Here is a 13,784-nt window from a genome sequence, read left to right as displayed (position 1 = left end):
GTTCATGTACTACCTTCATGCATTTGTCAACTGCAAATACTGCTTTTACTGTTATTTACTTAATATTTTTCCCAAGATTGACTCAGGTTTTTACTTATCCAAACATGTTTATTTCATTATTCAGCCAGTATCATTTGCTAGAAGGTGCTCTTAATATAGTGAAGTCAGAAGGGACACTGTTACTAAATTTTAAATATTAAAATTAAAACAACAAAGTAAAAATACAAAAGCAATCTACGGATAAAAATGCATGCCTGAAAACTAGTGTGTTCTATATCCAGTGTCTCCGTATACTGGGTGAACGGAGGAAGGGTACAAACGGAAAGCTACAGGTCCATGGTGTTATGGCAAATGCAGCTCCATCCAGTGCTCATCGTGAGAACTCCCATTCTGTGGTCTCAGCTCAGTCCTTGTATTTCTCTTCCTCTTGATAGCTACATGGATACTTACACCTAGAAGTATAGGCACTAGCGATGAAGGAATTTAAGATGAGAGCAGAATAGAGCTGCTGGTGAAAGATGTCCAATAAACAGATGTAAGTTTGCTGGAGTTGATGTGGTCAGTTACTCTGTATGGGGAAAGAAGGGAAGTTGAAACCTTTTGAAGGACTGAATAAAAGGCTTTTTAGTTATGCTTTATCTTATTAGCCTGTGGTGAGGGAGGGCAGATATGGGGAGGATATCTTATAATATTAAATATTAGCTCATGATGCTTTTTTGTTTTCCAGTCCCGAAATCTGTTTTGTGAGTAGACTGAAACATAGTACCATTTCTTTTTTTCTCGGAGCATGGAGCTTGCTTCAGATTCTGTCCCTATCTCTCTGCCCCTCTCCTGCTGGTACCCTGTCTCTATTTCTCTCTCTCAAATATAAAAAATAAAACATATTAATAAAATTTTTTGAACAAGTAAATATAAGGTAGAATCGTTTGATAATTATAATATTAATGTTTATTCAGTCCTATCTAGCTACGATACCCTTTTAATTATATTATGGGATACTATCTCATTTAAACCTTATTAAGACATAGTTTGAGGTAAGTACTCTTGTCCTCATTTTTAAGATAAAGAATCAGAGCCATAAAGTATTTTTGTGACTTGTCCAAGATTACACAGCAGGAGTGTGGTACTGAAATTTAACGCCCTGGCTTTACAATCTGCCTTTATGAAATGATCATTGTTATGATAAACAATTACTATTGTTAAGGTAAAATACATATAACAAAATAACTTGTAAAGTATACAATTTGGTGGCATTTAGTACATTCACAGTATTGTACAGCCATCAACACTATCTAGTTCCAGAACATTTTCATCATCCCCAAAGAAGACTGTACCCATTGGATAGTTACTTTTCATTTCCCTTCTCCTTAGCCCCAGGAAACCACCAATCTGCTTTTTGGGCTATCTGTGGATTTACCTATTCTGGATAATGTAATTTATTGTATTAATGGGGTCATATAGTATGTGACATCTTGTGCTTGGCTTCTTTTATTTAGCATGATGTTTTTAGGTTCATCCAGATTGCAGTGTATATTAGAGCATCATTCCTTTTTATAGTTGAATAATATTCCATTGCATGGATATAATGTATTAATTTATTCAGTCATCCATTCATTGATGCACATTTGGTTTGTTTCCCCTTTTTTAGCTACTGAGAATAGTGCTGCTATAAATACTAGTATACAAGTATTTGTTTAAACATTCATTTTCATTTCTTTGGCATGTATACCCAGGAGTGGAATTGTGTCATATGGTAACTATATTCAAGATTTTAAGGAACTGTCAAATTATTCTTCCTAAGTTGCTGTTCTATTTTATATTTCTACCAGCAGCGTATTAGGGTTCCTACGTTTCCAGATCCTTGCCAACATTTGTTATTTTTTGACATTTTGATTGTAGCCATCTTAGTAGGTGTGAAGTGGTATCTCATTGTGGTTTTGATTTGCATTTCCATGATGACAGGATATTAAACTTCTTTTAATGTGCTTATTTGCTATATATATATCTTCTTTGGAAAAATGTTTATTCAGATCATTTGCTCGATCTTAAGTTGGTTGTGTGTTTGTGGTTGAGTTATAAGAATTTCTTATGATGTATTCTGGACACTACACCCTTAACAGGTATATGTTTCCAAATATATTCTCCTATTCTGTAGATGTCATTCCATTCTCTTTAGTGTTTCTTGATGCACAAGTCCAATTTATCTATTTTTTTCTTTTTTACTTTTGCTTTTGGTAGCATGTGATCCCTAAGAAACCACTGTCAATCCCGGGTTATAAAGAGTTACCCTATATTTTCTTCTAAGAGTTTAGTTTTGGCACTTACATGTAGGTCTTTGCTCTGTTTTGATTTGATTTTTATATGCAGTGCCAGTTGGGGGTTCAGTTGTATTATCTTGCATGTGGCTATCAAGTTGTCCTAGTATCATCTGTTGAAGCCTGTTCTTTCCTCCAATGACTGACCTTGGCATCCTTGTTCAAAATTAATTGACCATAGATACATATATAGGTTTATTTCTGGACTCTTTCCCCCCCATTGATGTGTATCATTGTCCTACTCCACTTCAACACTGTTTTGATTTCTGTGGCTTTTTCCTTAGTTTTGAATTTCCTCTTTTTTCCTATATCGGTCTAACTTAAAGTTTTGTCAGTTTTGTTGACCTTTTCAAAGAATCAACTTTGGTTTTTATTCTTTATAGTTTTTCTGTTTTCTGTTTCATTTATCTGTGCTGTAATCTTTATTTTTTTTCTTCCTTTTGCCAACTTTTGGTTTAATATGTTTTTGTATTTCTAGTTCTTCAAGGTTAAAATTGTTATTGATTTAGGGGTCTTTGTTTTTTCATATTGGCTTACATAAAGATCAGCCAGAGGTGAAAGCTTAGGGTTTCTGGGGTCATTTCTGAGCATTATGTAGCCCTGAGCATGTATATATCTTTTTAGATTCCTAGGTATCTGGGGGAGCTTTTCAAAGCCCCTACTTATCCGTGTGTCCCCCTTTCCCAGCCTCTTCTTTCCTAGGTGTTTTGGTTTACCTGCTTGTCCTTTCTGTTACCCTTTGCTGCAAGCTGCTTCATCTAGTATATTAGTCTTAAGCACTTTTGACAAATGGTCCGACTCCAGCCCTGAGAAAGTTGTGAGGCAGGTAAAACAAGGGCATGTGTCTGAGCCCATCCCTCAGGGATCCACCACACAGATCAAAACACACAATCACATTCCTTTAAGAACAAGGTTCATTTTACGTCCTCTTGGACAATCCAAACCTGGAACATGGGCCATCATACCTAAGGCCATTGCTCAGCTGGAGAGTGGGGGATGGTAGGCAGGTAAGTTAAAATGCCACAAAGTGCTCATCAGAATTTACCAGCTTGTTTCTTTATTGAGCATTTTCCTAATTGTTGTATGTCAGTTTCTAAAAAGTTGATTCTGATACTGTTTGGCAGCTTGATTGTTGCTTTAGTGGGGAGAATAGTGTTTTGGAGTTTCCTAATCTATTATTTTCAGTGATATTACCCTACAAATTGCCATTAATAAGATTAATAAAAAAAATTGCAAAGTCTAAAACAATGATGTTTATTGTTTTAGAAGTAGTGTTAGAAATTTTAAGTTACTGATAGTAATATAATGTGATTTGCTCTCTCAGAAAGAACTGAATACCTCACTTGAGAGAAGCTCCAATTCCATAGGTTTTATTTTAAAAATTTAAAAATATTTTTATATCTATTTACTTTTTTCACTGTTAGCTTGTGTTTTTTGTCGAAAAAATGATGACTGTCCTAATAAATATGGAGAAAAGAAAACTAATGAGAAATGGAATCTCACTGTACATTACTATTGTTTGGTGAGTATAATTTATAATTAAATCGTGGAAATTTGATATTCTTCTAAAGGAGACAATTAGCTCTTGATGGCTAGTTTCTGAGAATTAGATAAGTCTCATTTTGCCTATATGTAAAATAAGATTTTTCATTTATCAAATTCTAAGATTCTGACATTTGTTGGTATGTATGAAGGAAGACCTGTCATCATTATCTGTTTATTTTTGTCTACCTCTTTAGGGACCAGGTGAATAAAGGAGAAAATGGTTAGGTCTCTAAGGGATTTATGTTTTTTTTAACTTTCTTGTTTCCATTGTTGCAAGTGATAAGTCTCAGAAAAGAGTTGTTTGAAGGTTCAGGGGATAGAAGGAAAGTATTTTATTTCACAGAGAACCTGCAAAAAAAAAAGTTGTGAATAAAGGTAATAAATACTTGTGGAAGAGGAAATAGGTGAGTTTATGGGTCATTTGGAAGAAAGAAAAAATGATTTCCTACTGAGAATTGGTCTCTCATTTGTTTCCCCTTCCCTATACCAACTTCTCACCTCACTGAATCTGTGCCTTAAGCTATTAATTGCACCATCACTGCCTTGGCCTGTCAAGGTTGCGTCAGTAGACAAAATACTTCTTGGTACTATATGAGTTATTGCTTCTTAACAAATTATCCTGAAATTTAGCAGCCTAAACAGTTAATATCTAAAACAGTGTTTGAGGGTCAGGAATCTGGTATTGGCTGAGTTGGGTAGTTCTGCCACAGGGGCTCTAATGAGGTTGCAATTGAGATGTCAGCCAGGGTTCAGTCATTTAAAGGCTAAATGGGGCAGAGGATCCACCTCTGATGGCTCATTTTACATGGCTTTTGGCCTTAATATTTTCTACCTGTTGGCAAGAAGACTCAGTTCCTTACTGAGGTACCTTCTGGGTACCTCCATGGCATCTGGCTTCTTCTAGAACAAGTGATGAGAGAGACAGACATCAAGATAGAACCATATGACCTAGTTTTCACTGTCTCATACCACTGTCACTTTTACTTTGTTCTCTTTGTTGGAAGTGAGTCATTAAGTTTAGCCCACAGTCAAGGCAAAGGTAATTAGGCCTCATCTCTTAGAAGAAGTATCAATAAATTTATAGATCTATTTTCATACCCCAGCATCCATGTTAAAACTCTAGATACTTCCTTGAGAAACCATCTAACATATTTCTTGGTGGTTCTTTAAGACTATAGTGTTGTATCTCAGGTACTCTATGGGTTAAATAGACCTCTGGACTGGACCTAATCACTTTGTACCAAGATTTAAGGGAACACGAATTTGGCATTCCAAATTTATTTGAGTTGGGAGCCTTGTATTATGTATGACCAAAGAAAACCTTTTTTCTGAGAGTCGATTTTTCTTCTTATGCAGAAGAATTAGAGGAACAATTTTATTAGTCATTGGGTTTTGTTTTAATTTTTCTTGAGTTTATTTTGAGAGAGAGAGAGAGAGAGAGAGAGAGCACGCGCATACACGTGAGTGCACATGAACTGGGTAGGGGCAGAGAGAGAGGGAGGGAGAGATTCCCAAGCAGCTTCCATGCTTAGCACAGAGCCTAGTATAGGGCTCAGTCTCACAAACATGAAATCATGACCTGAGCCAAAACCAAGAGTCCAGAGCTTAAGCTACTGAGCCACCCAGGCATCCCCATAACCAATTCTTAAGTAATGTGTATTTTTTTTGTTTTTTCTAGATATATTGATTAAAGTAATTCTCTAATCACAAATTTAAAGTATTTTTGAATTATTTAATATATATAACTTTATGAAAATGTCCTTTATATTGTTTTTCATTAATGAGTATAATAATTCAAAACATACTTACCCAAGACTCAGCATGTAAAAGATGCTGTTCATTGCGAACAGGAAAATACAATAATGTTATAAATGGTAATGGAATATTAGAGTTGAAAGAGACTTAGAGACCTCCTAGTCCAGTGTTGTTATTTTTGTGTATTTAAAAAAATTTTTTTTAATGTTTTTGTTTGTTTTTTTGAGAGAGAGACAGAGAGACAGTGAGAGCAGGGGAGGGACAGAGAGAGAGGGAGAGACAGAATCCAAAGACAGCCTCCAAGCACAGAGCTTAGCTATAAGCACAGAGCCTGGTTCGGGGCTCAAACCCACAAACCATGAGTCATGACCTGAGCCAAATTCGGACACTCAACTGACTGAGCCACCCAGGTGCCCCTTTATTTTTGTGTTTAAAGTCAGAGACATTAAATTATTTCCCTAGAGTTCCAGAAAGTTCCAGGACACAGAACCTGGTTTACAAGCCAGGATTTCTTATTCACAGTCCCATGTGTTTTCTTGATTCATGTATCCTTAACATATTTCAACTGAAGTCAAAAGATTTTAAAAAACTCAAACATTTATGTTAACCATGATTGAATAGGTTTCCCTGTAAATATACCATTGTGATTCAGAATCCAGCTAGATTTAAAGTTGGCTTGAAATACCACTTATAAACTGAATTATCTTCATAACATTTATTGATACTACATTTACACCTTTCAGTATTTACCACTATTTTTTCTAAAACAGATATTTTCTGCCTCTTTTTCTTTCTTTCTTTCTTCCTTTTTCTATTATTTCCTGGAATGCCTTTAGAAACCAGTTTGAGGTCATGAACTTAATATACAGTGTCTTCCAAATCAAAGAATATGAGTAGCCTCTTACTTTGACCATGAAAAATAACTGTTACAGATAAGAGGTGGTTGAAATTTGAGTTATGTCCATTTTTTCATTGGAACATTACCTATCTTATCTATATATATAGACATACATGTTATATATATATTTACAAACTATATATACACAAACACATTTTATATGTGTGTATATATATGTACACACAGATATTTCTTATATATATATACATATGTGTATTTCTAAACTAGTTTCTTAGAGTCTATTTTCTAATTGAGAATATATTTATAGTTAATGTCAAGTGGAATTTGGCAGAGAGGTAAAGAAGAAGAAGGAGTTTACGGTTTTCTAATAGAAGACATCAGGAAAGAAGTGAACAGAGCTTCTAAACTGGTAAGTAAATTGTTTTACTCTTTACACTAAATACTATAAGTATGGTCATACTGGGGAGGTTTTTTCCATTAGTTTCCCAACTGGAAATTTGGAAGACTCTGATTTTATGTTCAAATGCTTACTTTAGTCAAATACAGTAAATTTTAAAAGAACACTTTGTATGTTTGCAAATGAAAGTGAGGCTAACCAAACCTGAATAATATATGTAACAGTGCTGGTTTCATGTCCTTTTATACCAGCCTATCCATCATTTTACCTATTCTTACCATCAGAATTATGAACATACTTTTACTGTGTCATTCTTCAAATTTTTAATCCTGAGTCAACCCAGCCATTCACTTTTCATTTCTCTTCCTCACTTACTGAGTTGGTGTGATGGGTTGAGGTTGAAGTTACACAGCTGGGCAGACCAGTAATTTTTGATCTCTACACCTCTTGTGGCCATTCTGTGACATTGTGTACCTTTGTTCATTTCCTTCTCATGTTCTCCAAAATAAGTATGTATTCTAAACTTTAACCCCTTGTTCATTTAATTATAGTTTGTGAATCTTCCGTTTGATGCCTACTGTATTAAACACAAAGAAAGAATCATAGGTTTCCATGTGGTCTGAGTAGAAATAATGAGAATTAGAAAATGAGAAGGTTAAAAAAAAAACGAGAAAAAAAATTAAATAAGAAAGTTGGAAGATAGGGAATTCTGCCCAGAGGAAATGGTAACTGGAACTGATGTTTTCTATAGTGGAGCAGTTTTAGATGATGAGAATATTATTCGTTATTACACTGGAGTAGAGATGAAGGGTATTCACAGACATGTCATAGTTGAAGTCAAAGAAGGGTTGTCTATTAATGTAGAAGTTGTTTACAGTGATAGGAAGAATTAACATACAAAGATAGGTGCCAGAGTCTCAAGGTAGAAGTAGTTAGTAAGTGACAGAGGGTAGCTGTCATTAGGCTGAAAGAACTAGATTTTTTTTTAAGTATGAAGGGAGAATTGTGGCCTGTAGTCTATAATAGAGAACTAAAATAATGTTTTGATCTCCCCCTTGCCTTTTTCTGTATCCTCCTCCCAACCCTTGCCAAGTCTAGATGAAAATGAAAGACGATGAGAAAATAAGTAATTTCATCCAAGAAATCTGTAAGGAAAGCAAGACCTTTATTTTAGTTGACGCAAAAAAAACCCAACAAACAAACAAAATCAATGATTTTTTAAGATGTTGAGGATGCAGGGGACTAGATGGTAGAATAGAGCTGTAGGGCATAAAAGGGGCTCCTGGGTGGCTTAGTCAGTTGAGCGTCCACTTCAGCTCAGGTCATGATCTTGCGGTTTGTGGGCTCAAGCCTGATGTCGGGCTCTGTGCTGACAGCTAGCTCAGAGCCTGGAGCCTGCTTCCGATTCTGTATCTCCCTCTCTCTCTGACCCTCCTCTGCTCACTCTCTCTCTCTCTCTCTCTCAAAAATAAAAATAAAACATTAGAAAAGAATTTCTGAAAAACCCAGAAAGAACTGTAGGGCATAAGAGAAAACCTTGGGCGTAAGGTTAGCAGTGACATTTATCCAAGGACTATGTGAGAGTATTAGTATCAGAATTCCTCAACCTTCTGATGATAGTGGGTGGACGTGTGGTGAAAGATGACCTAAAAGGGACTCCTTGCAGTTTCGAAATACCAGTTTTCTCAAAACATCTTAATTTTCTCTGACTATATTGTGAACCTTTAAAAATATCCTGATCCTTGAGTTGTCTCCTTAAACTAGAGTTCCATATGTCAGTTTACTGGAAGAGCCTCACGTCGGCAGGGTATTCTCCAGTGACGTAGTGGTACTTCAGGGCTGGCAGTAAGACTACATACTCCATCAGTGACCATTTTATAATGGCTATACCAAGGTGTTGTAGATTTTAGATCCTGCTCTGTATTTACTACTAGTCTTTGGTTCATATACCACTATTATATTTTAGTTAGTGACAGTGGTATTTGTTTCCTTAGGGCTACCATAATAAATTACCACAGATTAGGTCGTTTAAAACAGAAATTTGTTCTCACAGTTCTGGAGACCAGAAATTCCTAATCAAACTTTAGAAGGATTGATTCTTTCTGGGAGCTCTGAAGGCGAAGAATCCCTTCCATGCTTCTTTCCCCAGCTACTGATGGCTGTTGGCGACCTTTGGCATTCCATGGTTTTTTGGCAGCATAACTTTTGTCTCTGCTTCCAACTTCACATGTTCACTTGTCCTTCCTCTCAGTGTGTCTGTGTCTTAAATGTCCCTCTCCTTTCACTTATAAGAACACTAATCATTTGATTTGGGGACCATCCTAAATCTAGGATGGTTTCATTTTGAGATTTTTAACCTATTTACATCTACAAAGACCATATTTCCAATTCAGGTCCCATTCATAGTACCAGGAATTAGGACTTGAACATACCTTGTTGGGGTGAGGTTACTATGTAACCAATTATGGGAATGTAACACTTCATTTAGTTAGGATAGAGCGCTTAATCCTAGCAGATTTTTTTTTTTACAGATTGTTTTCTAGTATTGTTTTGCTGTTCTCCTTGATGAGTATTTCCTAGTTATGTGTTTTTTATTGAGATTTGAGACTTTTTAATATTTATTTATTTATTTATAGCATGGGTGGGGCAGAGGTCAGTGGGGGGAGAGAGAGAATCCCAAGCATTCTCCATACTGTCAGCACAGAGCTCGACATGGGGCACGACTCCATGTACTTTGAGGTCATGACCTGAGCCAAAATCAAGAGTCAGACTCAACCAACTGAGCCACACAGATGCTTTGAGATTTGAGACTTTAGTGTATATCCATTATGTTTACAAACCCTTCAGTTGAAAATATTTTAGCCAGGTAGAAAGGGAAAGAAGCTTCTCTGTCTCATCCACATATTAGATGGGAGGTGAATCTTATGAAAAATTGTTACAGGAGTGAACCTTTAGTGTCTTTAGATTATTTCTGGGTAGAACAGTTTTTTCAGGAAATTGCCTTAATATACCATCATCATAGCTGTTGTAAGATGAAAATAATTTTCAGCCTCCCTACAAGGAATATTCATTTATACCTGGGTCATATTATAGTATTTAGCTTTTGTATGTTATGACTTCTGTTTTCATATTTTCTCCGAGAAATGCTGTATTTGCAAGAAAACTGGTGCTTCAATAGGATGTGTTGCACCCCGATGTAAACGAAGTTATCATTTCCCATGTGGACTTCAGAGAGAATGTATTTTCCAATTTACTGGCAATTTTGCGTAAGTTAATTAACTATGGAATATGAAAGATGATCGCTTCTCGGCCTTTTGGCTATCTTATAAAAGATGAATATTAGGGAAAAGTGGAAAATGGATATGGATATCCCAATGATAATTCCTTTGTGAAATTTCTTTTCAGAGATACACTGAGTTTACACATATATGTTACATTTATGTTTTAAATATATAAATTTCTCCCCTCCTCTTTTATGGAGTCATCACCATCTGCAAAGTCTTGGGAATTGCCAGTGTAGAATGGGCATAACAATTAATATTTACCTTCAACTTGTAGCTCTAGAATATGATATGGAAACCTTAATTTATTTGTATTTAATAAAAATTTCCACCTTTCATAATTCTAGATTTTTATATCATTTTTTAAGATTTATAGTCTACTTTTCTTCCACAGGGCCATATATATTTCTCATTGAGTAAATAGAAGGCATTTAAATTTGTCAGAGTCCAAAAATAAATACTATGCTTTAGATTGCCCTTGACAATATTTACTTCCTGAATCAAGCTTTAAACGTCAAGATTTATGAATTTTAGTACTTGGTATTTTTAGTGTCCTATTTCTTTTAGTCTTTGTGTTCTTGACCTATGTAATGGATTGTTACTATAAAACTGCAGTTTAGAAAATACAAGAGGAAATAAATTTAGTGGCTTAACAATAGGTTTTAACATGCATTTTGTGTTAGTTGATTAAAGTATTTTTTTTAATTCCTTCTTTTGTACATTGTTGAGTATAATGGTATTGGTAACAATATTATTACATAAGATTCTCAACATAATGCCAGTTACTGAAATTCTGTGAGTTAAGTCTTAACCAACAAAAGGTTCACATTCTGAAAGTCCAACTCTCCTTGCTCATAGATTGAGATGGATTTATAGTGCCAAGGTTCCTGTCTATGGTAGCTTAATTATGAGAGAGATACAAATGAGTTTTCTTTTATTAAATGCAAATTATAATTCTAGCCTCATTGTGCTATGTAACTTATTAGATGTTATTTTTAAATAATTTATATTTTTAGGTCATTTTGTTGGAACCATCGACCTGTTCAAATAATTACATCTAATAATTATAGAGACTCCTTACCATGTACCATTTGCTTGGAATTTATTGAGCCTATTCCAACTTACAGCATATTACGAAGTCCTTGTTGTAAGAATGCTTGGTTTCATAGAGACTGTTTACAGGTAAGATATTTTATAAACTTTTTCAGGTATAAAACTTGTTTGCTGATTTGACATTTCATTTCATTTATTTTTTTAAAGTTTATTTATTTATTTAAGTAATCTCTACACCCACCATGAGGCATGAACTCACAACCCTGGGATGAAGAATCACATACTACTCAAACTGAGGAGGGTCAGGTGCCCTTGATTTGAATTTTAAATTGGCGAGAGTTGACATATGTATTTTACCTGTACTTGTAACTTTTGAAAACAGCGTAATTAAAGCACATTTTACATATAAAATGTACTCTATTGAAGAATTACTATGTTGAAATTTATTCTTTTGAAGTGAATATTGAATTAATATTTTATTTATTTTTAACACTTATTTATTATTATTTATTATTGAGAGATGGAGAGAGACAGAGGGGTAGGGACAGAGAAAGAGGAGACATAGAATCCGAAGCAAGCTCCAGGCTGTGAGCAAGCTGTCAGCACAGAGCCTGATGCAGAGCCCAAACCTGCGAACCACAAGATCAGGACCTGAGCTGAAGTTGGTCGCTTAACCAACTGAGCCACCCGGACGCCCCTGAATTAATATTTTAATAAATACTTTAGAATACTACTGTAAGGACGCATGTCTGATTCAAGTTTCCCCTCTGACCTTGGAGGCCTAGCTTCTCAGAATCATTTACACAATAGAAGGGCACACTTGCCCAAGGAAGGAGGGACAACCCTTGTAACACCCAATCAGGAAAGGCCAGCTAACATCTTTAACATTTCTAAGGGCGAGTCTAAAGATGGAAGCTATAAGATAATCACCTATTGCTTAAGACTAGTCACGCCCTACTTAAGGGTCCTGGGCCCACTCTGTGATTGGTCAATACTCTAAATGTTGTGATTGGCTCCCACCAAAAGTATCAATGAATGGTTAAACCTGCTGTCAATAATATTGTATAATAACAACTGGATCACTGTACCTGTGTCACAATTTCCTGTAATGTCCTCTTCCCAAAAAAGGCTCTACCCGCCCTTTGTTCGGGGCTCTCTGCATGGATCCACTGTGTTGGTGAAGTCTGTGAGCCCAAGCTTTTAGGCCCGTAATAATAAAGCCGTTTGCTTTTGCATGTATGACTCGGTCTCCCTGGTAGTCTCTGGTTTTGGGGGGTGATATTGTAAACTTGGGCATGGGTGGTTTAGTGGTAGAATTCTTGCCTGCCACGCGGGAGGCCCGGGTTCGATTCCCGGCCAGTGCACCATTATGTTATACCCAAGTGCCAAAAATGTAACAAAAGGTAGGAGATAATGTTGACTGTCACCCACTCTAGATGTCTGCAAAATAGATATTTTTTGAGTTAGGATAATTACAGGTAATCTTAGATAAATGTCAAAGCCTTGACTTCTAGGCTTTGAATCTGATACATGGGAAGAAATATGACAGTCCTAGTTAGACTATAGACCCAAAGCCCTTACATATGGTCATTTTGTTTTAAAACGTCTTATTTTTCAGCTTCATCTGCAGGTCTGTGTGAAGTTCATAAATCAGTTTTTATTTGTATTATTAATAAAATGTAATTCAGATAAATGCTTGAGTGGTTATTTTGTATTTTCTTGCATGAGCATTGAACTTTTTTATATTTAGGATTATTCAGTTAAAAATGGCAGGATGAAGCCTATTTTTGTTGGGTAAATTTCATAAATTCTGTTAGTTGTTATAAATAAGTGTTTGTAAAGAAGGATCCAGAGATTGCAATTCATAAATATCAGGAAGAGTTAATCTTTGCCTAATGAGAAAAAGTTCACATTTTATGACAACTTTACAAACCAATTTTTCTTAATTAAGAATTTGTATTTGAATGAATGTAATTGCCAAACGTATCATCTTGTTAATTTGTAAGAATATATTATTTTTCAAAACAATTAAGAATTCTCTCAGTTTTTTGTTGCTAATGAAACAGTGGTTCTCAGACTTGACCCTAGTATTCATACGGGTTTTTGTGAACACTGAAAATACCAAATTTCTAATCCTTCATTAAAAAGTCAAAATAATGTTCTTACAAAAATGTAGGTCTACTTTATGCAAATAGAATATAAAATCACAGCCACATGGACACCTCTCTATGACATAAATACTAACCTGCCATTGTTAATTGATTAGAGTCCAGTAAGAGCTGATTCTTGAGTCAGGTTCAGTAAAGGAGTCTATCCTATTACATAACAATACCCAAAGAAAAAAGTTTTTAATCCCTGAACTTCATTAACATAAAAGAGTTGAAGAACAAACTGATTAAATAGAATGAGAGTTGTATTTGGTTATTTGTGGCCACTACAAATGCTATATACATTGGGATTTTATGAGAAGAGCATGCAGATTAACATTTTAAAAATTGGGGGCACCTGGGTGGCTCAATCAGTTATATGTCCAATTTGATTTCGGTCAGGTCATTATCTCACCATTCCTGAATTTGGGC

At 35.3% G+C, this 13,784-nt stretch overlaps 1 protein-coding gene and 1 non-coding gene across 5 annotated transcripts in view; both read left to right on the top strand.

Moving 5' to 3' along the window:
* G2E3 (G2/M-phase specific E3 ubiquitin protein ligase) overlaps nucleotides 1–13,784 on the top strand; it is a 61,674-nt gene that overhangs the window by 22,239 nt on the left and 25,651 nt on the right. For 3 of the 4 annotated variants that reach the window (XM_029952685.1, XM_029952687.1, XM_029952686.1), the window contains exons 3-6: nucleotides 3,740–3,837; nucleotides 6,782–6,883; nucleotides 10,013–10,137; nucleotides 11,169–11,334. In XM_029952685.1, coding sequence (XP_029808545.1) covers nucleotides 3,740–3,837; nucleotides 6,782–6,883; nucleotides 10,013–10,137; nucleotides 11,169–11,334 — 491 coding nt within the window. The remainder of the gene's footprint in view (nucleotides 1–3,739; nucleotides 3,838–6,781; nucleotides 6,884–10,012; nucleotides 10,138–11,168; nucleotides 11,335–13,784) is intronic. The other variant, XM_029952688.1, reaches the window with a different exon arrangement.
* TRNAG-GCC lies at nucleotides 12,499–12,569 on the top strand. The gene has a single exon. It is a non-coding gene; the product is annotated as a tRNA-Gly (tRNA).

The sequence above is a fragment of the Suricata suricatta genome, chromosome 9 (genome assembly GCF_006229205.1).
Source record: "Suricata suricatta isolate VVHF042 chromosome 9, meerkat_22Aug2017_6uvM2_HiC, whole genome shotgun sequence".
NCBI lineage: Eukaryota > Metazoa > Chordata > Mammalia > Carnivora > Herpestidae > Suricata > Suricata suricatta.
The sequence above is the reverse complement of the archived record's forward strand: the minus strand, read 5'-3'. Positions and strand labels throughout refer to the sequence as shown.